We start from the raw sequence: 22,957 nt of genomic DNA on the forward strand, positions 1-22,957 counted from the left end.
AAGCTCTGCCAAGTTAGGGGTGGAGCACCCCAATTCAGCCCAGAGAGATGTTGAGTCTGGAGAAAAATCACGTTGTGGAGCTGAATCTTTTACTGGTAACCAGCAGCCCAGGAAGCAGAGCATGGATTCCTGGGTGAGTCAGCTCCCCATGCTGGCTTTGCCCACAGCTGCCTCCCCTGGCCTTCCAGGATCCTGCAGAGCTGCTCTTCCAGGCAAACCATTCCCAATGCCCTGAGTGTGCCCTGAGCGTGCCCTGGAGCCGCCAGGCCCAGCCCAGGGGAGGCAGCAGCAAATTCCCTCCTCAGAGGTGTCAGCCCCAGCAGCTCCCCTGGACACGTGCCCTGAGCTCTCAGCAGCAGCAGAGGTGGATTTCTCTCTGGAATTAACTGCTTAAACCCTTCAGCACTTCTTAAGAACACAGGAGGTTGGGAAGAGGATCTTTTGGAACAACTGAGTTCTTCAGTAAAACACGTGACTCATAAACTGTCTTCATTTTTTGTAATTGAAAATGCAAGAAAATCTCATACAACTATTAGTGGACTTCAAACTAAGAGGAAATTTCAGTTTATGCAGAAAAGCCCATTTAAATTTCTCAGCATTTACCTTCAGTCTCTGTTTTGTTACATGGAAGGAAACTCACTTGGTTCTACACAAAATGGTGCAGAGCATTTCCCTGTTAGGAAAGGGCTCAAAGGCATTTCCAAGCTTCCGAAGTTTGAAAGTTTGAATTTATCCAACAAAAATTTAAAAGGTAAGTTGTATCACAGATAACTTTGCAGACTGCCTGTGCAAAGCAGAGGAAAACCAAGGACATTTTTCATAAGGCTGCTGCTGACAGATGAGGTGAAAATAAATAAAGAGGGACAAAGCACTGAAACAAACCCAGATAATACAGAACTGAATGCAGGAGTTCCAAAATCCTGATCTTTAACTGAAGTTACTTTTTCAACAGCATTCGCTGTTGGATTCAGCACTGACCTTGGTTGGAAAGGGGAATTTGGAGGGTTCAGTTTTGCAGGGGGTGTGGATGGCAGTCAGTGGAGGAGGCCAGGAGTGGGTCATCTCCTGAAACACAACAAAAATCAAAGTTATTAACAAAATAAATCAGGTTTCAACTTGCAATCTGCATTCTCTCAATTTCAGTTCATTGTTCACCCTTCACTAAGCTTTATATTCAAATCTTAATTTCCCAAATGTGCAACAAAGCTTTTGCATGTAAACCTGAATGTTAAATTGCTACTCAGGAGAAGAGAGAGTTATGACATAATAACAAGCAGCAGGGCATAAATCAATCAGCTGGGCTGGCCTGAAGATAAACTGCAGTGAGAGTCGAGTGTGACCCTTTCAGAGTGTGTGGGAAGAAGAATCCTAGGAAAGGGAAGCCTGCAGAGTTTGAGGAAAAGGGGGAAATGAAATGCCTGCAGCTGCAAAGTGCCTCCTATGCTCTCAGAGCATCCCCAAGGCCCCTGGAGGACTGAAGGTCACAGGAAATAATAAGCCATGAAATGCTCCAGAGGGACCTGATGATCCTTTTGTGAGAGCAGCCACAGGACAGGGCACCTCAGGAGGGGTAAAAGCACTTGGGAAAAGGACCCAGGTATGAGAGAGGGAAAGTGCTGCCATGGGGCAGCAAAGCATTTAGTACAACCTAAAATATCAGGATTAAGAACTATAATTACTGTAATTTGGTGGAAGAAATGCAGTTCTGGTTATCAGGGAGGAGGAATGCAGTGAGGATCTGCAGGGGATGATGTGCACACCACAACTCCCAGGGCCAGCTCTGCTCCCAGCTTGGCCCAGTCGCCTGTGCTGGAGGAGCACCAGGAGAGCCCCCTGTGCCACCTGCACCTGGACAGGCTCTGGCACTGCAGAGTCCTTCCCCCTCCTTGGGAATGGCTGCACTTTCAACAAAGTAGGAACAAGAACACCGAGCACTTACTTTGAGGATTTCATCCACGCAGCTCACCTCACCAGAGGCTGATGCCTGCAAGTCAAAACCCAAAATTAACATCTCCCAGATTTTCCAGGGACAAGAAACAGTTAAAAACAAACTTCAATCCTTATTGTGACTCATGTGGACTCTACATAGACACAAACAACCCTTGCTAACTCTTTTCATCAGTTTTAACATCAGATAAATCCATGTTTTTATGGCATGAGTCACAGTTATGAAAAGCAAATACATGACATCCATAAAACTGTGATAATAATCTCTCACTTTTCACTTGACAGTTAAAGTGATCACAGGCAGGCAGGGATATTAAAAACTTGTAGAGAGGGGAAACAGAATCACAGCTTTCAGTCATTTCCTGGAAGCAGCCCCAGGATAATATCTGAATTCAAGTGCAGGACCGTGAATGCACAGGAATGACAAAGTGCATTCCCAAGTAAAACGCTCATCACAGAGAGATCCCAGAAACAGCAATAATTACCAAACTATGAATCCTCTGCATCCCTGGCTGCCACAAGCACAAAGAAGCAAAGCTACTTAAGGATTCACTGCATCAGCATTGATGTGGCAGGTCTTCAAAAAATAAGTAATTCCTGATTTCCTTACCTGTGTGCTGAATCTTACTTTGCTATCTGTTGCAATCCCAGGAACAAGGGCTTTTCTCTGGCTACCATGATTCCAGCAGTTGGACAGGAGGTGAAATGAGACTTTATTACCAGCAAAGGCACTCTCCTTGTAAGTGAGCTGGAGTCAGAGTCTGTGTCCTAATGGTTTGGGAATTACCAACTCCTCCAAGTTGTTAACCCAATAGTATTTCATACCCAGCACAACTGATAAAAGTTCTGCACCCCGTTGAATGTGGTGTGAAGGTATAATAATCACATTTAGTAATTGCTACTCACTTCAAAAGAAAATCTGATACAGGCATATTGTATCAACAACTCTAAGTCAATTCAGCTCCCAGGAACAACAATATATTTACCCAGCTTGTCAAAATATTTGTGGATATCCTACAATTTCCCTAACTCCTGACTAGAGAAATACTCTGTGAAAATTGGCCTCTGGGGGTTAAGTAAGCCTTTCTGAGTGTCTCAGCCTTTATTTAATAAAAAACCCAGTATCCACACTGAAGAAGCAGAAGACAAAAACAATTACTTTTGCACGCTCCCCACTGAAAATACAGCTTAGGTGAAAGTGCTTTGAGTAACAAAAACACAGTGTTTACTGAAAACTCCATTTGGGTTAGGCAAATTGGGATTTTGGAGACGCTGGAAAATCCCAGCCCAGGTGGATTTACATTTAAGAAGGCAGGACAGAGCCAGCAACTTACATCCAGCGGCTGAGAGGGAATTTTCAGCTTGGTCAGGTGCGCCTTGCTGCTGGGTTTGAGCTCGTTGACGCCGCCGCCGTGGCTCTGGCTGCTGTAGTGTTCCGAGGGAAGCTTTGGCTCCATGGACTCCTGCCCGTCCATCGGCCTCACGTAGGCAGTGGGTTTCTGTAACATCGAGCTGGACTTGGACATCAGCGAGGGGGGGAAGGACTGGGTCGAGTGCTGCCCGCTGGCGAACGAGGGCACGCGCGAGGGAGAGTCCCAGCTGGGCTCGGGGTCCCGGGGCGATTTGGAGCGCTGGTGCTCCTTGCCGTGGTGCTCGCTGCCGTGGGCTCTGGAGTGCCCGGGGGCCAGCGAGGCCACGGCCGGCGGCTTCCCGGGGCTGCCGGAGCGGCCCTTGGAGTGCTCGGAGCCGTGCTGGCCCTTCTTGCGCCCGCCGTAGGAGTCGCGCTCGTGCCGGGCCCCCGCGGCCGCGCCGCCCCCCGAGCGCTGCCCGTGGCCCCCCAGCCCCTGCGAGCGCTTCTGGGACTGGGCCGAGGTGCTGGGGGCCGGCCCCACCGGGGTCCATTTGCTGCTCTGGTGGGAGCCCGCGCCGTGCCGCTGCTCCGCGAAGAAGCCGGGCACGGCTTTGTCATCGGGCGCCGCCGGCACCGAGGGCTTGGGGATGGCCACGATCTTCTGCAGCGGCCGCTCCCCGATGAGATCCGTCATCTCATCATAGTTCCCCAGCATGCTCTGGATGCGGCTCGACAGCTTGTCCTCTTTGCTGGTCTGGGACAACAAGCCACAAAATCGGGATTTAGAACCAATCACAGCTTCACACGAAGTTAAATGGTCTGATAGCTACAGCACTCAACCTGAATCTCAGCTAGAATACACCTCCCTCTAGCACTCAACTTGAATTTCAGCTAGAATACACATCATTCTTTGCCAGTGTTTCCAATTCTGAATTTTAGGTCTTAAAACAGCAATTTGACTCCCTAAAACATATTAAAAATATGTAACGATACATATTTAACTCCCTAAAACATACTGAAAATTCAGCAGCAGAGATAGCTGAAGCAGTAATAATCAAATAATGCACTGCTGAGCTGGATGCCAGTTCCAAAGCTGCAGATGCCTCCTGTCACCTTACAGACTGTAACTTCTCTAATACAGAATGCATCAGTCCTAAAAGGTTTTAATTAGCACTAAAATAAAATCAACTTAACCTCACCCCCGTAAGTCATTTTTAATTGGTGTTTATATTGGCACAATGTTTGTTGCACACAGTTAAAAGAGTTCTTTGTTCTATAACCATCTTGTTTTCCAAATCTGGGATCCTGGATCGTTCTCCCATGCACCCCCAACCAGCTCCAGTTAACTTCACACATGTGGAATTTGGTTATCAAGCACAGGAACAAAAAAACCATCGGGTATTTCTCAACTTTCCTCTCGCAGGAAGAGATTTTCAGTCATGTTTTACTTCTTGCAAACCAGCTGAAATTGCAGCAAGGGAAGGGTTTGCTTTCAAAGTGAGTTTTGAACTACGTAATTAACCTATTAAATAATATTTTATTAGTTATTCCAGAATTAGGTTAGTTTTTCCAGTACTGTTCAGCAAAGCAACCTGGAAGGAAACCCAGCACAGGCTGAAAGCTGTGCAGGACCACAGACAGAATAAATTCCTTCAAAACAAACTAAAACATCAGCTACAAACTACTGGAGCACTAGCCAGAGCTGATAATTTATGTCAAACATAGTAATATCAAACATTCCAGCATTTTAAATTAACCTCCTATTTAAACATTCTCTTTGTGAACTTATCCAGGTCTGGATTATGTTGATGAAAGGTTAGAAAGTTTAGCAACAGTCTAAAGCACCCCAAAAATGGCAATTTGGCAGCACACAATGGACAGTTTAATTGTTTTGAGTCACTGTATAGAAGGTGAAGGAAGGAAGGAAAAAAATTTGATGGTTTTATTTTCCTTTTTCACACTCCCTATAAAGGCTCCTCCCCTTTCCAAGCATTATAAATCTGTCAGTAGAGCTGTGACTGCCCAGCTTTATTTTCAAGCCCTGCTTAAATACTTGGTTGCCCTAAGAGCTTTTAAAAACAGAGATAAAAATGAGATACGAATTTGCAGATGATTTCTGTTATAAACCCTGCACTTTTCTGAGGTGCAGGAACTCACCACTTTGTAGGGTTCAGCAAAGAGAGGGGAGTTGGGTGGGAAGGCTTCGTCACCCTGCTGAATTTCTTGATTTCGCCTTTCCCGTTCTTTCATACGCAGCACATTCCGGTCTTCACGGTTCATGTTGCTACGAGCAAAAAGAGCAGTGCTGATCACACAGGGAAGCAGGAGGGACGTGAGGGCCCAGGGGAGGGATGAGAGTGCCCAAAGGAGGGATCTGAGTGTCCCCAAGCAGCCTCTGGCCCTGTCTGGCCATGGAATGATCTCTGTTAAGAACCCAGAGGGCCACAGTTCCTCAGAACTGCCCAATTTCAGCCCCCTCCAAAGGGCTGCAACTCCCAACTCACAGCTGGCTTCTCACAGGGAAACTTTATGCAGCAATAAAAAATTAAATCAAAAAAAACCCACCAGGTCCTCAGGCAAGCAGCTATTTCAAACCACTTCACCTGCTGGAATCATCTTGGCTCCAGCCCACGCCAAACATCTCCCATTCATTTCTAAAATACCTTTTCTCCCCCACATCCCCCAGATGTTCTGCCATCCCCCCACGAAGCAGTGCTTGACTTCTCCTGTAGATCAGGGTTATTTTTGGTGCTGACATACCTTTTTTTGGCACCATTCTCCAACATATTCTAACCTCAAGCTTTGATGTGGTTTCCAGGTCTCTCTCCCTCCCTGATCCCCAAAAGGCATTTCAACTCAAAGCAGTAATTTCAGAGAAGTTCTGGCAATAATGCACCTTTTGCCTTGGACCATATCCTCCTACTGCAAAAATGCAGATTAAGAACCTGCCAATCCTCCTTCTTAACAAACTTTCCTTTGCAGCTTGGTCTTGCTGCTTCTGTTAAGAGAAATACATCAAATTCTTGCAAGACACACACAGAAGATTCCCTCTGAGCTTGACAAAAGGAGTAAACAAAATGAGATGATAAATAAGGTGCCACTGACTCCTTTAACATCAAATCCCAGGATGGTTTGGGTTGGGAGGGGCCTCAAAGCCCACCCAGTGCCACCCCTGCCATGGCAGGGAACCTCCCACTGTCCCGGCTGCTCCCAGCGCTGCCCAGCCTGGCCCTGGGCACTGCCAGGGATGCAGGGGCAGCCACAATGTGTGCTACACTCTGCACCAAGAGATTCGGAAATATTCTTTACTGATCTGCACAAAGTACAGTTGGTGTATCCAGGAAAGACACTGATGTTCCACCACATAATTTGCAGCAGTCTAAAACGAAAATGCTGGCTGCTTAGAAAATCATTATTTCATGTCTTTAGACAGCTGATTATTAAAAATAATAAATGACTTGATAGAGCATGACTCTGAAAGCTGTGCAAACCCAGCTATTGCGTTCTCAACAAGAAAATTTCAACCCATCAGTCAGTTCCCTAAACATGAGTCTTCTCACCTCAGGAACATTTCTGCCTCTTACATTTCTTTCCCCATTTGGCTTCACCTTGCCTATTGCTCTGAAATCTCAGAGGCTGCCCAAAGCAGCCCAAACGCAGGGTGTAAGATGAGATCTTTGATGCTTTCTAAGGCACCAGGTTTGCTGTATTTCCCTGCCTTGCACACAAGGTACAAGCACTGGCATAACCCAATGCTGTGCTGACACCAAACCCATGAACACAACTTACATTTTATGTGAAAAATCACTTTTTTCTCCAGTTCTCCTGCAACCTGCTGAACTCATGTAACCACAGGTGGCCACCAGGGCTGAGAGAGGGACCTGGCACTGGAATGTGGCCAGCAAACTCCTGGGATCATTCTGGCATTCACGACAAACTTGTTTTAGAAGTCTGAGGCTTGAAAAGAACATTCTTGAGACTGCAATCCAATTTGTCACATATGTAGGATTTCAAAACAGATAAATATCAGATTTAATTAGAGACACTGATCAGTTAAAGCCAACTGGAACAGTCTGAGTCCATGGCATTTACTATTAAAAGCAAATTTTGAGGCAGGGAATAGGAATGCTCTGGTTCTGGGTGGTTCATTCTCACCAATACACTAAGATCAGGAATTACACACAGCTATATATCCAGAATATTATAATCTTAACAAAGAATTTTACATATCTGTTTTCCAAACAGAGGGTTAAGTACTTATAAAGACGTTCACTATTTTTTTTACAGAGATAAGCATCACCTTTTAAAATTGCATCAACATTTCCTGTAACTCTTAGAGCTGAAGAAAAACCATCATTTGTAGCAACACTGTCACACAAAAGGAACATTACAACAAAGATTCACTGGAGATCTGAGTGGTGCAAACCCAGAGCTGATCTGGCTGTACCTGCCCAGGTCAATGTAAAATTAGTCATTAGAAAGACACCAGTTAATGACACTTTTAACCACTCCTCCCCGGCCTTTTGTAACACAGTAAATGATAAACACCCTCATGGGGAGTCACCTTGACTGTGTGGGGATTTAGTTTAGCTTTCTTTAACTCTTTTACATTTTTTATTAGAGCAAATAGTTTGACTGTGATACAAGTTAGACTTGTTGGTATCTAATCACCCAATCTCCACACAGAGCTATTTTAAGTGCCTGTAATGTGCACAAGGCCATTAAAATCACACCAGCATGAAATGTGTAAATAGAGGAAGTTCGTGGGGCTTCCTTAGCTCTGTACTTCAGACAACTTCCCACTCCAACCCAATCCTCCACAGCACCAGCAGGGAAATGTTCCCATGCCCAGGGAAAGCAAGGAGAAGTACATTGAGAGGCAGGTGACCAAGGCCTGGCTGCTCATCAGCACCGCTGGCAATTAACTGCAGCAGGCAGGAAACTGCAGGAGTTCTGTTCTCAGACCATTTGAAGTTGTAACAAACCTTTAATATCTACTAAAATGCACTGCTCCCACCATTCCCACCCCATCATCTGGGAGCAACAACAGCACCTCTGCTCCTCCCTGCACAGCCCTGGAAGTGGAAGATGAAGAACTTGCTGCCTTGTACCTGGTGCTACCAAGATGATCCTGCTAAAATTCCCTTTTTCCCAGGTGGCCTGAGCTAAAGAGTGAAGGAGGAGCAGAGCCAGAACAATGTCCCTGCAGCAGGGGCCAAAGTCATCTTAGTTGCCATAATATCTGGGAAAAGAGAAGTTCAAAAATTCTTTAAAAAATCAGAGAACAGGCCTAAAGCACAGGAGAGTATTTCCATTTTTAGGAAGTTGAACTCCACGTGGTTTGAGTCACTCCTCCTGCAGTGTCCCACTGTACTTTGAACAGTCCCTGTGGCTGAGACTTCCCTGCACAACCAACCCTTCAGATCTCATGCCTCTGCTCCAGCTCAACAGGAAGAGCTGAAAGCCAGCAGGAAATCCAGCAGGGAATTCACAGAAACTCCTGGCCCAACCTCCCCTGTGTGTATTCCTGAGGCACCATTCCAGGCTGCTCCAGGCACACTGAGCACATCAACACCAGCACCACCACATCCCCAGACCAGGCACAGCTTTCCTTTCTCCTTGCAGCCTCTTCCTAAATCCCACCTGGTATTTCTGCTCACCCCTAATCCAACCAGGGCATGCCTTTGGGTTGAGAGATCATCACCCTGGGTGTGCAACCTGTGGGATGAAATGGCAGAATCGGTGCTGCCTTGTCCTCCCACTCCCTCAGCTCTGGGGCTTTTGGGGACTCCAGACTAAAGACAAACCCCAAGCAGCACACCCACATGCCTGAGTTCCCCTGGCAAAGCTGCTAACAGAGACAGGACCTTGGCCAAACCCTTCTCACCCCCTGAACCACATCAGGCACCCGAGTCCTCACCCAGCTCACCACCAGCAGCATCTCCTCATCTTCCCAGACTCTGTGGGGCAAAACCACCAAAGGCCAGGCTGGCCAGGGACCCTGCACAGGCAGCCCATGCACAGGATCCAACCCCAAACACCCCACCAGGCAGCGGTGCACCTTCAAAGCCTGCTGCAAGACCTCCACTTCCTTCTAGACATCCTCAGCTAACTCCAGGGCTTGTTCAATCTCAATGGGTTTTGTGAGCAAGAGGAATCAAACAGTTAATTGGTTAATTGGCTGCCATGAAAGCCCAATTTTGGCTAGCAAGGATAAACAGGCTGAGAGGGAACGTGCAGGATCCCAGCTCCGTGTGGGGCACACCCAGCTGCGGGGGCACACCCAGCTCCCATGATTTCATCCTTTTTCTTCAAAGGAAGGGGAAAAAGAGCTGGAGAGCCTGCCTGTAACAAGGAATGATGTTTTCAGAAGGCATTTAAGAATACCTGAAGCTGCCTTAATGCTGCATCCAAAGATGCCTGTTGATTGTTTTAAATATTCTTTTTACCACGGGCAGGGGCATCTCAGGAGCTGGCACAGGACACTTCTCCCAGCTTGTGCATCAAGCAGGGCATCACCACAAATCCTGCCCTGAAATCATGTGCATGAGCCTAAAATGCTACTCTGTCAGCTTTTAATAAAACACACTCCCAGAGGAGCTGTTTAAAAAGGAGACATTGAAAATAACTGTCCTGCAACAACACAATTAACACAAAAACACCAACACACAAAGAGGAACATGCCCTGGTGTCACCAAGAGCTACTTATGGAAGTGTACATAAAATCTTAACTTCCACATTCTATGTGATGGTGAAGAAGAAAAACACAGAAAAAAGTATAACATTTCCTACTAAAACAATACAGCTTTGCCCAAAAAAGCACAAACAATGATTCCTCAGGACAGGTTTAGAGGATCACTGATGGTGCAAATACAGAAGCAGCAGAGTCACCTTCACAGTTTTATAACTGAAATAAGGAACATAATTAAAAACAAGAGTTTACACAGAATTCAAGTAGTTTTTGAATGTGTCCAGACAGAGAAAAACCCCAACTTCTCAAAAGCATGAAGTTTCATGTTTGTGTCCCTCACCTTCTGACACAGAGGCTCCATGTCAAGGGAGGGGATTTGGTTTGGGATCAATGGAATCACAGGGGGAGGATGCACAGGTGAACACAGGACACCCTGAGCCATCACCCTGCTCAGATATTTTGATGAGAATGAACTTTTCCACAGCTCCATCTCCCTCTTTCCAAGGTTTCATTTGAGCTCTTGGGAATACAATTCAAACACAATTGTACTGGTAATATGACACAAATATAAATCAGATTCACCGCTAACTGAAACATAAACGTTTCTCATTCCTACAATACAAATACAAATGCTCCTATCCCACCCCTCACATCAGGAGTTCCGACTGCACATTCACCAGGGAGAACACAAAGTGCCCCCAGAGCTGTCTGGGAACACCTTTGTACGTACTGAGGGTGGGAGAACTTTAAATAAAAATAATCAAAAAGTGAGTTGGCCTAGGCCTGGTTAATGTTTGACAAGAACTCCCAGGGAGGGCAGAGCCAGCAGTTTGCTGCAGGCACTTCTCCTTCCCACTCACTCTGGAGCACCCAGAAATCCCCAGCGAGCAGGATGTGCCTGGGCTTGTGCTGCTGCCCAGACAAAGCAGCACAAATCCTTCACCACCGTTAGCTGAGAGAATTCCAGAGCACTTCTGTGGGAGCACTGCCCTCATTCCAGCGTCTCACACAAGTGATGGTGCAAGTGATTACATCCTGCTTTTGGGTTTGAGCTGCCAGAGTCCCCTTCACCCCTCAAATATCAGGTTACCTGAGGATCAGTCAGCATCTTCCACCTGAGAAGCCAACACACAGCGATGGTGGATAAAAGAATTACAGTGATCATTTGTAACTCAACACTAACCACTGGAAAAGGACTTGGGCATCCTTTAGAAAGAAGCTCTGTAAGTGTAAGATTTCATTTAACAAGTCCAGATGAGAACTGGGTGCATCATTCATCATACATGAGATTCAGCACACAGAAGCAAGGGAGAAATGGAGTTTGGGTTGGAAGAGACTTTAAAAATCATCCAGTTCCACACCTCCTGCCAAGGTAAGGTAAGAGAACTAAGGTGAAAGTGAATGAACCCTCAGCAACTGGATTTTGAAGCCAAGTCAAGGAGGACATTTCTAAATTCAGCACTTGCAGTGCACCTCATTTAAAACCATTTTTAAGCCCATTTTAAAATCATACTACTAAAACAGCTTAAAGTTGTTTATATTTGAGAATTTGCAAGACTGGTTTGATGTAATTCACTCAAGGGACCTTAAAAATGCACAACCACACATCTTAAATGTCTCATTTTTGTGCAGAAGTACTACCCAGGAGGGAACACGTCTGGTCCCCCCTCCCTGATGAACACAGAAATTAATTCCCAACTCTTCCTTCACAGGGAGATGCACAAAGGACACCAGTCCCTCCTTTCTGTCCTGTCCCTTCAGGAAGGGGAGAGGAACAGGAGAGCCCAGCAAGTGAGAGCACAGAGCCCTGCTCCCTCCTCCTCTTGCATGGCAGGGAGCAGAGGGAGGGTCACTGCTCCAGCCACTGTCCCTCTGTCCCTCTGTCCCCAGGCTCCATCCTGGGAGACACCTCAGGTCCCACAGTGCCACCCATGAGACACCCCAGATCCCTCAGTGCCACCCTGACTCAGAGCAAAGGGACTGACACCACAAAGCCACTAAAATTGTCATTTTCTGCACCTAGGCCGGGCCAGGTGAGGATTCCAGGCCAGAAAAGGCACAGGAGCCTCAATGAACTCCCGCCTCAAGGAGCAGCCCCAGCCAGGAGAGGGAGGTGAAGCTGCTGCTGCTCAATGAAGCTGAATTTCAACCTTGCCTTCCCAAGGCTCTGCATTTCTATTTGCTCCATCCTGCAGTATCTGCTCTGAGGAACAGGGGGCTTTCTTAACCAAGCAGTGAAATTCCTTACCCTGAGATGCCAAGGCTGAGGAGATCACCTCACCAGCACTGCACACTGACCTCTAGCTCAGCCAGCCACCAGGAGCACTCTTTCCTTTCTCAGTTAAATCTTCCCAGCCAACTTCAGCCCAGTTCCACTTCCCACTCAGCCAAGGACACCCTCCCCATCTTTTCCACTCTCCATCGCTGGGAGAGTTTTTAATTTCCCCAGTGTAAAGATGGACCATCTAAAATTCAGCCTTTTTACATGCAATCCTTTCATGTCCACACAGGCTAACCAAAGCATATTCTAATACAGTTTCCCAACAAATTTCTGTCCTTTAATTGGGCAGAAACTTAATAACCCAATTCCTGTGCCTACATGTTCATCTGCTTAAACTTTGAAGCCAAGACAATTGGCATTTAGATTTTATTAAGCAATAGTTATTCAGACATCTAACATTAATCTGGCTATTATCATTCTGACTTCCTCCCAATAATTTACTTTCATAAAAGACATCATTACATTTGAGTGCTATGAACTCTGTGGCAGTAGGATTAAGAAAGTATTCACTTGACAGAAATTCTCAGATAAATCTGCTCTGTGTAAGATTTGAAACGGCAGACAAGGCTTTAATGAGGTGCCATCTAAACCAGGAGTGAAAAGGCAAAAGGGAAAATCACACTCAAGGTTCACATCCTTCTCCCACCTCAACTACAGAAAAGGAAAGGAGAGAAGTTTATCAGAGCCTTCACCCTGGTTTAACTGTCACTTCCTCCAGCCCTGGTGTAAGATCATGTCTGCAGTGTCTCACAAGGCATTTATCTTGGACTTCCCATGGTGACCAATTTTCCCCCACTGTGCTGCATCCCCATTCAGGGTTTGAGATGATAATTCTGCAATGTGCTGGTGAGGGATGGAGGGAGAGCAGGAGGGACTTTAAGAGGGACGTTGAGTTACTTGAGCGTGTCCAGAGGAGAGCAACGAAACTAATAAGGGGCTTGGAGCACAAGCCATATGAAGAGCGACTGAGGGAGCTGGGGTTGTTCAGCCTGGAGAAAAGGAGACTAAGGGGTGACCTCATCACTCTCTACAACTTCCTGAAGGGTGGCTGTAGTGAGCTGGGGGTCGGCCTCTTTCTCCGGGCGACAACGGATAGAACAAGAGGACACAGTCTCAAGCTGCGTCAAGCTAGATGTAAGTTAGAAGCAAGAAGGAAATACTTCACAGAAAGAGTGGTCAGAAACTGGAATCATTTACCCAGTGAGGTGGTAGAGGCATCATCCCTTGAAGAATTTAAAAAAAGACTGGATGTGGCACTTGCTGCCATGATCTAGCTGAACAGTTAGAACATCGGCTGGACTAGATGATCTTATAGGTCTCTTCCAGTCTTGAAAATTCTGTGATTCTGTGATTCTGTGAGGATGCTGGGGAGCAGGGCAGCCAGAATTAAAAACTGCATTGTTCAATGATTTAACTGTCCCCAGAACCCTGGGAAACCACTCAGGGTGAGCCACAGAACAAGTGAGAGGCCCAAAGGGAAATCCGTGTCCGGGCTGTTCCCAGCACAACTGCAGGGGAAGCCCCAAAACCACCGGGGTGGATCCAGGGCAGAGCAATGGATTTACCACATTATCACCAATTCATTGTTATCTGTACCTCTTCAAAAGTGGTGCCTGGAACTCTCACAGGGCGCTGCTCCCCACTGGCAGCTGCAGCAGTGCTAGGATTGCTTTACAGACTTCACTAAACCCACAATTCTGAGTACAGAGAAGTGAGAACACAAGTTTTCCCTCACAGTTTTCAGCCCTAACTCATATTCAAAGGTTCACCAAACTCGGCATCGTTTCCTACTTGTCTAAAATCTGCTGTCAGAACATGACAGCTTTGACACCTAGGATGCTTCCTGGTACCTTCAAACTTTCTTTTTAAATTTCATCATGCTGAAGATGAGAGCACAGAGTAGTTAAACTCTGGAAAAACCTAGGGAAGATGAGCATTTAAGATTTGCAGGCAAAGCAAAAAAATTTGGAAGCGAGAGGAAGGGCCCAGAACTATCTAGAGAGGGAAGCTGAAATGCAGCAGGAAAGCCACAGCTTTGATGTGCTGTGCTTCCAAACAAACACTGCTCAAAACCTTGGAAAGTTTTCATTTTTCATCCTGCCTACTGAATGCCACCTGTACTTTATAATCCCCCTGAGCAGATTCAGAAAAACATTCACACTTCTGCCCCCACTGAGTAACAGGGCATTTAGTGAGGTGTCTTTTACCTCAGGAAAACAGTTGATAAATGTTTATTTAGCTGCACAAACTCTTTTAATATAAATGACATCATATTTTCCCAAAATAACAATGTTTGGTTTTTTTCCCCCCAAAGTTTTTTTTTACAACTTTTTGTACTTTTCTGGATGTGGCCCTAAACCAAAAGACAATAAACTACAAAACACAGAATTCTACCAAGACATTTCACTTCCAGCCAGGGAGACTCGGTGAGTTTTGCGACCAGAAAGAGAAATTCAGCTTTTTGTGGCATGAAGTTAAACACAAGGACATGGCAAAAGCTGAGTCAAAATTCAGTTGGGTTTCAAAACCCTTCATGCAAGAGGCCACTTCACACTGAGCTGGGTCAGAGCTGGAGCCTGGAAATGTCCCTGAAAGAGCCAAAACTGCCTCAAGTGCCCCAGAAATTCCATGGTGGAACTGCTGCAGCTCAGCAGGCACCAGGCACTGATGGGCACCCCAGCCAGGGGCTCAATTAATGGAATTCTTCTAAGCACAAGTTCAAATTAAATTTTTTAAAGGTATGATTCACTATTCATAGTGAGAGTCACACATAATAATTTTTAAAAATTTAATAATGCATTGAAATAAATTGTATAGCAAGGAATCAGCCCATTAGAGCAGCTAATGAGATCCAAATCTCCTACTCTAAAATAGCAATGAAGATTAAACCACACCCATTTCTGACCATCTTGAGCTTCAAGTCTGTCAGCAAATCATGACTGGACGGATTTAAACATTCCTCTGAATAAATAAGAAAAAACAAACAAAAACATTTCTGAACGCCAGTTCAGCATGGACCTTGCTTCACATGGCCAGGAAATAATGCAACTTTTTCCACTAAAAAAAAGAGAAAGATGAAAAAAAAAAAACTGAAGAAAGTATTTTTTAGGAGGTTATTAGTGATTAACAAATTTAAGCTGAAGACTACTTGTTAAAAGTCTCCTATTAAAACATATTTCTGGTAATTATTGGCTAAGAATGTGTCACAGTGCAAAGTCCTTACTTGTGTTTTTTGCTCATTAAATATAATTAGTGGAGCTCTTTCAGCACGAGCAATTGCTCCAGGAAAAACCTTTTCACCCTTTATCTTTTAAAGGCTGCTTTACACCAAACACCAGTTTCCACCATGGCAAATCAATGCTATAATATGATGCTAATTTATCCTATCAGCATCAGAAGGCTAAATTACATCTAAATTAATTAATTTTAAAATAAATGAATTACCCGGAAAGCCCAAACTTCACCAGGCGCTTTAAACCAATATTCCATGTGGCCACAGTGCTTTTCACCGAGCCAGGGGGATCCCAGCAGCTCCACAGCAGTGAGAGTCAGAGGGGAACTGCAAGGCTCAATGGGAAATGTCAAACAAACACAGAACCAAAATATAAAAACCTCCTCAAAGCACACAAACAAACTCTCAGGAAGCTCTGTTCCATAGAGGACAGCTCAGAGCATAAAAAAAAAAACAAAACAGGAGAAAGGAAAAATATCAGTACGTGAATCCATTTAACCTCCTCTTGGCCAATCTTTGTGCTTCAAGGCCTCTTGAAGTTACAAAAATACAATAATATTAAGAGATTTTTGTAAAATCCAGCATTTTTTACTCAGCAATTTCCATTAGGTTTATTTTATTTATGCCAAAGCACAGGACAACTTGCTGAAGTTACAACATGTTCCCTTAAGTTCTTCAACCTGTTTCCCATATTCAGTTCTCTGAAATTTCCATGCAAGTGTTTTCAAGTCTGGATTTTGACCAAAGAATTTTAAAAATATCTTTAAATAAGGAAATGCTTATGTTAATTGTAATGCAATTGGAAAAGTTATATTGGCAGATCTCTCAAATTATTTTTTTTTCCACAGAAACTCTGGTTATTCCTCTGCCCACGAAACGCACGACATCACACAAACCAAATTCCCATTTTGATGTAGCTTTTTTTGGTTTGCTGCTCCCCTTCCCTGTGGGAAAAACAGAATTATAGAATTGTTTAGGCTGGAAAAGCCCTCCAAGTTCCTCGAGTCCACCATTCCCACTGCCAAGTCCCCCAGGTGCCACCTGCACATTTAAAGCCAGGCAGGGATGGCCTCCAGCCCCCTTCCCATGGAGGAATTTTCCCAATTTTCAGCCTGAAGCTCCCCTGGCACAGCTCGAGGATGTTTTCCCCTGTCCTGAGCCTTTGGGATTTCCTGAACACTTCCTCCTCCCTGAGTTCCTCTGCAGCCCAGGCACACAAAGGGAACTGGGGACTCCGATCTCTTCATCCTCCTCGCTTTAATGATTTGTGCACATCAAAGCCTGATTAAAACCATTTAAGCACTTCCATCACTGAAATCTCTTTAACGTCTTTTGGAAATTAAATTAAATGCAGAAACAAAAAATCTCCATGTGAATGCACAAAGCTGGACAGTTATGGTCAGGTCTGAGCTTTTATAGTCATGCCAGCAGGAATGGGGGAATACATGAGAGTACACAGTTTTGGAAGCCTAATTTATATAAAAATATAGCAGAAAACCAATATAAATATCCAATACTCATTTAAAATCAGACACCTTCAACAGGATCACACCAAGGAAAGTGAACATTAGAAATTTCAAAGGAAAATGAAGTGAAAAACTGAATGACTGTTCAATGGCATGACATTTCCACAGGAATCAGCTGTTGAGGGAAATATCTACTCTGGAACAATTTACCTCTGTGAAATCTTAGAATCCCAGCTAAGGACAAGTGGAAAGAGTTTCCTCTGTCTCAGGAGTTGAACTTGTCACTGATCACAAACACTGTTTTCCCAGTGTCTGGTTCTGCAAATTAAACATCCTTTATTTTTCTTCTTAAACTGGAAAATGTCTGTCATTGAAGCGATGTATGACAGTGAGGCACCAAGGCCTGCCCCCACTTCCAGGAGATGACAAAGTGACACCCAAACCTGGCCGCCCTCCCATTTTACCACCAAAGCTTACTGAGTTGGAAAAGCCCAAAGGTTTGGGATGTGCTTTGGTTTGGGACCTTTTGTGACATTGCCAATCCTCAGGGAGCTGCAGGAGGAGCACAACCATCCCAGGGCCCATTTCTGCCCCTCCACGAGGAACCCGCTGAGCTGAAAGGCTGAGGGAAGTGTCCAGCCCAAAGGACAAACAGCTTCAAGCTGCTCTGGAAACTGCAAATAATGTGGGAACATCAATCCTTCAGAGAAACCACGCTGAAGAGAAGCACAGCATTGTCCTGCCTCTGGTCTCCTACCTCTCCATGCTCCCAGTTTAGAACTGGGAACAGTGAGAAATTGCTCTGGGGCTGTAGGGGAGCACACCTATCCACAGGGAGAGATGTGGAATCATAAAACTGCCTCTCCTGGAGACCATGATCACTACAGGATTGCACATTAGTAAAAGTACACTCTATTTGCTTAATTATAAAACATGAAAGCAGCACGTTCAAGTAATTTATCAATAAATGTGACATGAATAAAAACTAAGATGAACTGTAAAAAAAAAGAAAAGGCAGTAAAAGGGGGCTCTGAGCTGCCTCATGAGGTGTTGTTTTCCATAAAAAGATGAGCAGGAAGATTTCTCTTAATGAGCTGTTAACAGAAGGAAATTAGTTCAAGACTTCAGGGCAAGAACTTCCTTATTCCAGGTTTGTACAGTTTGGAGTACAAGGAGATTTTTCTTCCTGCTGGTACCTGGTGCTACTGGCAGCTCCTAACCCAGGTTTTACATTCATCAGCAGGAATTAATGAACCCAGTAAAACAAGAGACAAGACAACCCAAGGTAAACTCCCAGCACCGGGGAGAAAAGACAGAGTGAGGGAAAAGAAGGGTTTGAAACACAGAGCTGAAGAAAGAAACTCGGGAAGCAGCAAAGTCTGAGAGCCTGGGGAGGTGGCAGACCCCAAAGGACACACGAGTGCACGAGGCCAACAGCCCCCGCTGCAGGGAACAGGGAATTGTGGCTGGGCCAGCCCCAGAGCTGTGCCACCCTGAGCTCTGAGCACCAGCTCTGCTCCTGGCAGGGGCTCTGTCAGCTGGCACCCAGGGCAAGCAGCCCAAGGAGAATGGAGTGGATTCCTGCAGGACAGAGGCACGGGGAGAGCAGCACAGCTGCAGCGCTCGGGCTGGCTGTGCTCAGAGCTCCTCGGTGACAGGAAGGAGCAGGGGCAGTGCTGGATTTCCCAAGCAGTGACAGCAGAGCCCTGTCATTTCACAAGCTGCACAGCATCTCCTTAGTCATTAGTGACTGCAGACAAGGAGTCACTACTCTCATCCTGCCACAGAGGAGTAACTGCCACACAAGTTCTTTCATCCTGACTTTTGCAATTCTATGAACTTGATTGCTTATTTTCTTAGTTTAACACAGTTAGCAGGATATTTTACATACCTCTAACCCTGCTCTGGCTAAATGTAATCTGTTAAAGTTTCTTGACTCGTTTCCAAACACTCCCTCTTCACCCTACAGCCCCTCCATCTCCCCACAGCTCGGGGTGTTCTGTTCCCCCAGTCCACAGAAGGTGACACCAACCTCAGTTTGGTTTTGGCACATACTCTGAGGTAGACACTGAAGGTGAAGGAGAACAGGGGGTCTTGCTGGGAAGGGACCTCAAAGCCCATCCAGTGCCACCCCTGCCATGGCAGGGACACCTCCCCCTGTCCCAGGTGCTCCAGCCTGGCCTTGGGCACTGCCAGGGATCCAGGGCCACCACAGCTGCTCGGGGCACCCTGCGCCAGGGCCTCACACCCCCACAGGGAAGGATTCCTTCTGTGCATCTAATCTAAACTGAAGTTTAGGTATCTAGTCTCAAATGTTGTTATTTGCGAGCCTCTGCTGAAGATAACTGTGACATTGTAGTGAGAGAAAGGAAACAGGCCTGCAGAACAAACCACAGGTGAGTAACAAACTGAAATTATGTGGCCAAGAACAATTATTGCCACGGAAAAGAAACCTCAGTCACCAAAAACTCCAGACTATTCCTACATCCTCACAGAGGGGGACTCCAAACACGACACCGAGCTCACACTGCTCCCAGCTCAGCACACACATCCCTGTGGCCTCTTGGAAGCTGCTCAAGCTCTCTCCGTGCCCAAATCTGCCCAGGGCAGAGGTGCTGCCTTCCTGGCTCAGCTCTCAAGACAACCCTCAGCATTTCTGCCCTCAACACTGCACATGTCTGATGATCTGGAGCAGAGGGTAAGAGCAGTGGTGATGACATAACCCCTAAACTGAGAGGATGAGCAGGGAGGGAGGGAGGGAGGCACCAGAGCCGTCACGAGCAGCTCTGGCCCCTGTCCCAAGCACTGGAAATGCACCGAGGGACACGATGACAGCAGCTCCACCATCACCTGGTGACAGAGGCCCTGCTGCCAGGCAGGAGGTGCCAAGGGCTGCTGTCTCAGTCAGCAAGGTCACTGTGAGTGCCCTTAGTCACATCCGACAGGAGCACCCACGCTGGAAACCACGGGGGCAGCAACGCCCACCAGCAGCCACAGGAGCAACTGGTGGCAAATGCCACCCTGCCACGGGCCAGCTGCCACCTCAGGACACGTTTTTGCTGCAGCTCTTCATTCACCAAGCCCCCAAGGAGCCAACTCCATGGTTTGTGCAGACAGAAATGTGGCATCTTCTCGTTAAGAACTGGGTGGTAACTGTGCAAAAGCATCTGCACATTCCAGCTTCCTAAAAACCCATCCTGGAAATCCAAGCCATATTTCACTGGGTTTTATCGTGGTTTATCATGTCCAGGTCACTAGAACTGGCAAGAATGCTGAACACATAAATATAAGTTATTTTTCTGGGTTGCTGTGTGGTTTCTCACACAAAACCCAAACCAGGGGCTCAGTCTCACTCAATGTCTGAGACAAGGAGAAAAGCCATGAAACAAGAACTGCAGAGATGTTTAGAGGAAATATCAGGGACCTGAGGCAGCTTTTGAGATCAGAGTTGAAATCCACTCATTTCCTTCATCGCTGTTACACTGTACTGGAGTCCTGGGGCACTTTTGGGTGCCACAATATGAAAAATATTTTAAAAAGATACCATCCAAAGGAGGGACACAGGGATGGGGAAGGGTGTGGAAGGACCACGAAGGAGCTGCTGAGGGCACTGGGATTGTTCTGCTGGAGAAGAGGAGCCTGAGGTCAGAGCTCACTGGGGGTGACAGCTCCAGTCTCTGCTCCTGGGACAGGAGCCAGGGAAGGGCTGGGGCTGTGCCAGGGCAGGGTCAGGCCGGATTTTAGGGAAAAGCTCTTCCCCAGAGGGTGCTGGCACTGCCCAGGCTCCCCAGGGAATGGGACACTGCTCCAGGGATGCCCAGGGTGGGATTTTGGGGCTGTGCAGGGCCAGGGGCTGGGCTGGATGATCCTGTGGGTCCCTCCCAGCTCAGGATACTCCAGGGTTGTCTCACTCCTGAGCACAGGAGAGTCTGCTCTCACACAGAGCTGCAAACACCCTGTGCAGGAGGCAGCAAATGCCAAAAATCAACATTGACACATTAATAAAGACAAGATATTAATACTGCCAAGAGATAAATTTTCCCTTTTGCTCCTGACCAACAAGACCTGCCCCAGTCCAAGCACTGAGTAACTCCAGTGTGACACTGGACTGTCCCTCACCTCGAGGCTGGCAGTTTAATCACGTTTTCCTCATTAGAGGAGCCATGAAAGGACCAATCAGGTGCACAACCACTCCTGCAAAGCACTTCACCAGCCCCTGTTTTGCAATAACCCCCCAGGCTGCAAATCCCCATCTGCCAGGGACGTGAGAGCAGAATTCAGTAGTTTTAAAGGAATGCCAGGAACTAGAAACACACCTGAGAGATCAGCAGCTGGAAGGGAGCCCGGGTGACAAACAAACACACGGGGCTGAGCAGAACCAGCTCAGGGACACCGAGGAAGGGCCTGATCAGTCCCACAGGGGCCTGGCTGCCAACACGGGGATGTTTAAAACCACCAGTACTGCTGAGAAAATGATCAAACAAGGCTGAGATGGGGTGAGATGGGCACAGCAGGCCCCACATCAGTCCCTTTCAGGCTCCTTTTCCATCGTGCAGCACCTGCCCGGGCTGTGAGCGGGGTCTGGGCACAAGCACGGAGCTCTGCCCCAAAATGCAATGGAACACTTGTCCGGAACAGAGGCACAGACAGCGCTGAACGCACCGGTACCGGGCCACAGCCTCAACACCGGCTCGCTTTGTTCTGTTCATTGGAAAAGGGGAAAAGGGGAAAAACTCAGCGCAGAGTGCAGGACTGCTGAGCGGGGGCTCCTTTACCGAGTCCGGTGTACCCCCACCGGGAGGGGGCTTTACATAACAGCCCCCGGCTCCGGCCGTGTCCGAGCCCGGCCCCGCCTGCCCTGCCCGGGGCCGGTTCCATCGGCGGGCCCCGCCCGGGCCCCGAGCCCCGTCCCGGAGCGCTCCGGCCCCGAGCCCGTGCGGAGAGCAAAGGGGAAGGAACAAAGCCCTGACGTCAATTACCGGAACGGGATTAAACCCATCACCGGGACGGGCAGCGCAGCGGCGCCGCGGGCACCGAGCCCAGCCCGGCTCCGGTGCCGGGAATGCCCCGGCCGGTCCCCGGGAGGGACCCCCGCCCTCCGCCCGGTGTCACCGCGGGGCGCGCCCGGCCAAACCCGCGCTCCCCGGCGGGAGATGCGCCCGCAGCGGCCGATCCCGCCCCGGGCCCGGCGGTTCCGCGGCGGGGGCGGCCGGGGCGTCCCGCAGTGCCCGGCCCGGGGGCGGCGCGGCCCCGGCGCTGCCCCGCTGCCGAAGGGAGGCCCGGCCCGGCCGCGCTCACCTGCGCTGGCCGCTCCGCTAGGCCCGGACCATCTCCTGGCTGCCGCCACCGGCGAACGATGAGGCCCGAGGAGCCGCCGGCGAGTCACGGAGCGCCGGGGGGCGCGGGGCGGGCCCGGCCCGGGGGCGGGGGGGCGGCTCACAAGCGGGCGGCCGCTCCGTAGGGGTCCCGGCGGTCCATGGCGGGCCGGCGCCGGGCTGGCGGCTCGCAGGGCGCGGGCAGGGCCGCGGCTCGGCCGGGGCTGCGCTGGGCCCGGTCCCGGTGCCGATCCCGATCCCGGCCCGGTCCCGCCTGGCGCTTCCCGGCGGCCCCCGCGCGCCGCCGCCGCCCCGATCACGTGACGCAAAGAGAAACCACGTGACCCCGGCGGCGAGCGCGCGTAGGGGGCGTGGCGAGCGCCCGGCCCCGCCTCTCGCGCGCGGCGGCGGGAGAGTCACGTGGGGCAGCGCGCGGGGAGCGCCCCCGCGGCCGCGGCGCCCCCTGGCGGCGGCGAGCGGGCAGCGGGACCGGCCCCGGGAGCGGCCGGGTCGGGGCCATGCTGGGCAGGAATTGCCGGCTGGCAGGGCGGGCAGGCCCTGGCACAGTGCCCAGAGCACCTGGGGCTGCCCCTGCATCCCTGGCAGTACCCAAGGCCAGGCTGGACACGGGCTGGGAGCCCCTGGGACAGTGGAGGTGTCCGTGCCATGGCACC

At 48.4% G+C, this 22,957-nt stretch overlaps 1 protein-coding gene across 1 annotated transcript in view; it reads right to left on the minus strand.

Moving 5' to 3' along the window:
• The window catches only part of AFF4 (ALF transcription elongation factor 4), a 46,592-nt gene extending 24,098 nt beyond the window's left edge, over positions 1 to 22,494 (minus strand). The window contains exons 1-5 of the mRNA XM_059483344.1: positions 22,267 to 22,494; positions 5,456 to 5,582; positions 3,282 to 4,052; positions 1,940 to 1,984; positions 979 to 1,065 (exon numbers count right to left, since the gene is read on the minus strand). Coding sequence (XP_059339327.1) covers positions 979 to 1,065; positions 1,940 to 1,984; positions 3,282 to 4,052; positions 5,456 to 5,578 — 1,026 coding nt within the window. The 5' untranslated portion in view covers positions 5,579 to 5,582; positions 22,267 to 22,494. The remainder of the gene's footprint in view (positions 1 to 978; positions 1,066 to 1,939; positions 1,985 to 3,281; positions 4,053 to 5,455; positions 5,583 to 22,266) is intronic.
• Between the last annotated feature and the right edge of the window lie 463 nt (positions 22,495 to 22,957).

The sequence above is a fragment of the Ammospiza nelsoni genome, chromosome 16 (genome assembly GCF_027579445.1).
Source record: "Ammospiza nelsoni isolate bAmmNel1 chromosome 16, bAmmNel1.pri, whole genome shotgun sequence".
In the NCBI taxonomy this organism is placed as follows: domain Eukaryota; kingdom Metazoa; phylum Chordata; class Aves; order Passeriformes; family Passerellidae; genus Ammospiza; species Ammospiza nelsoni.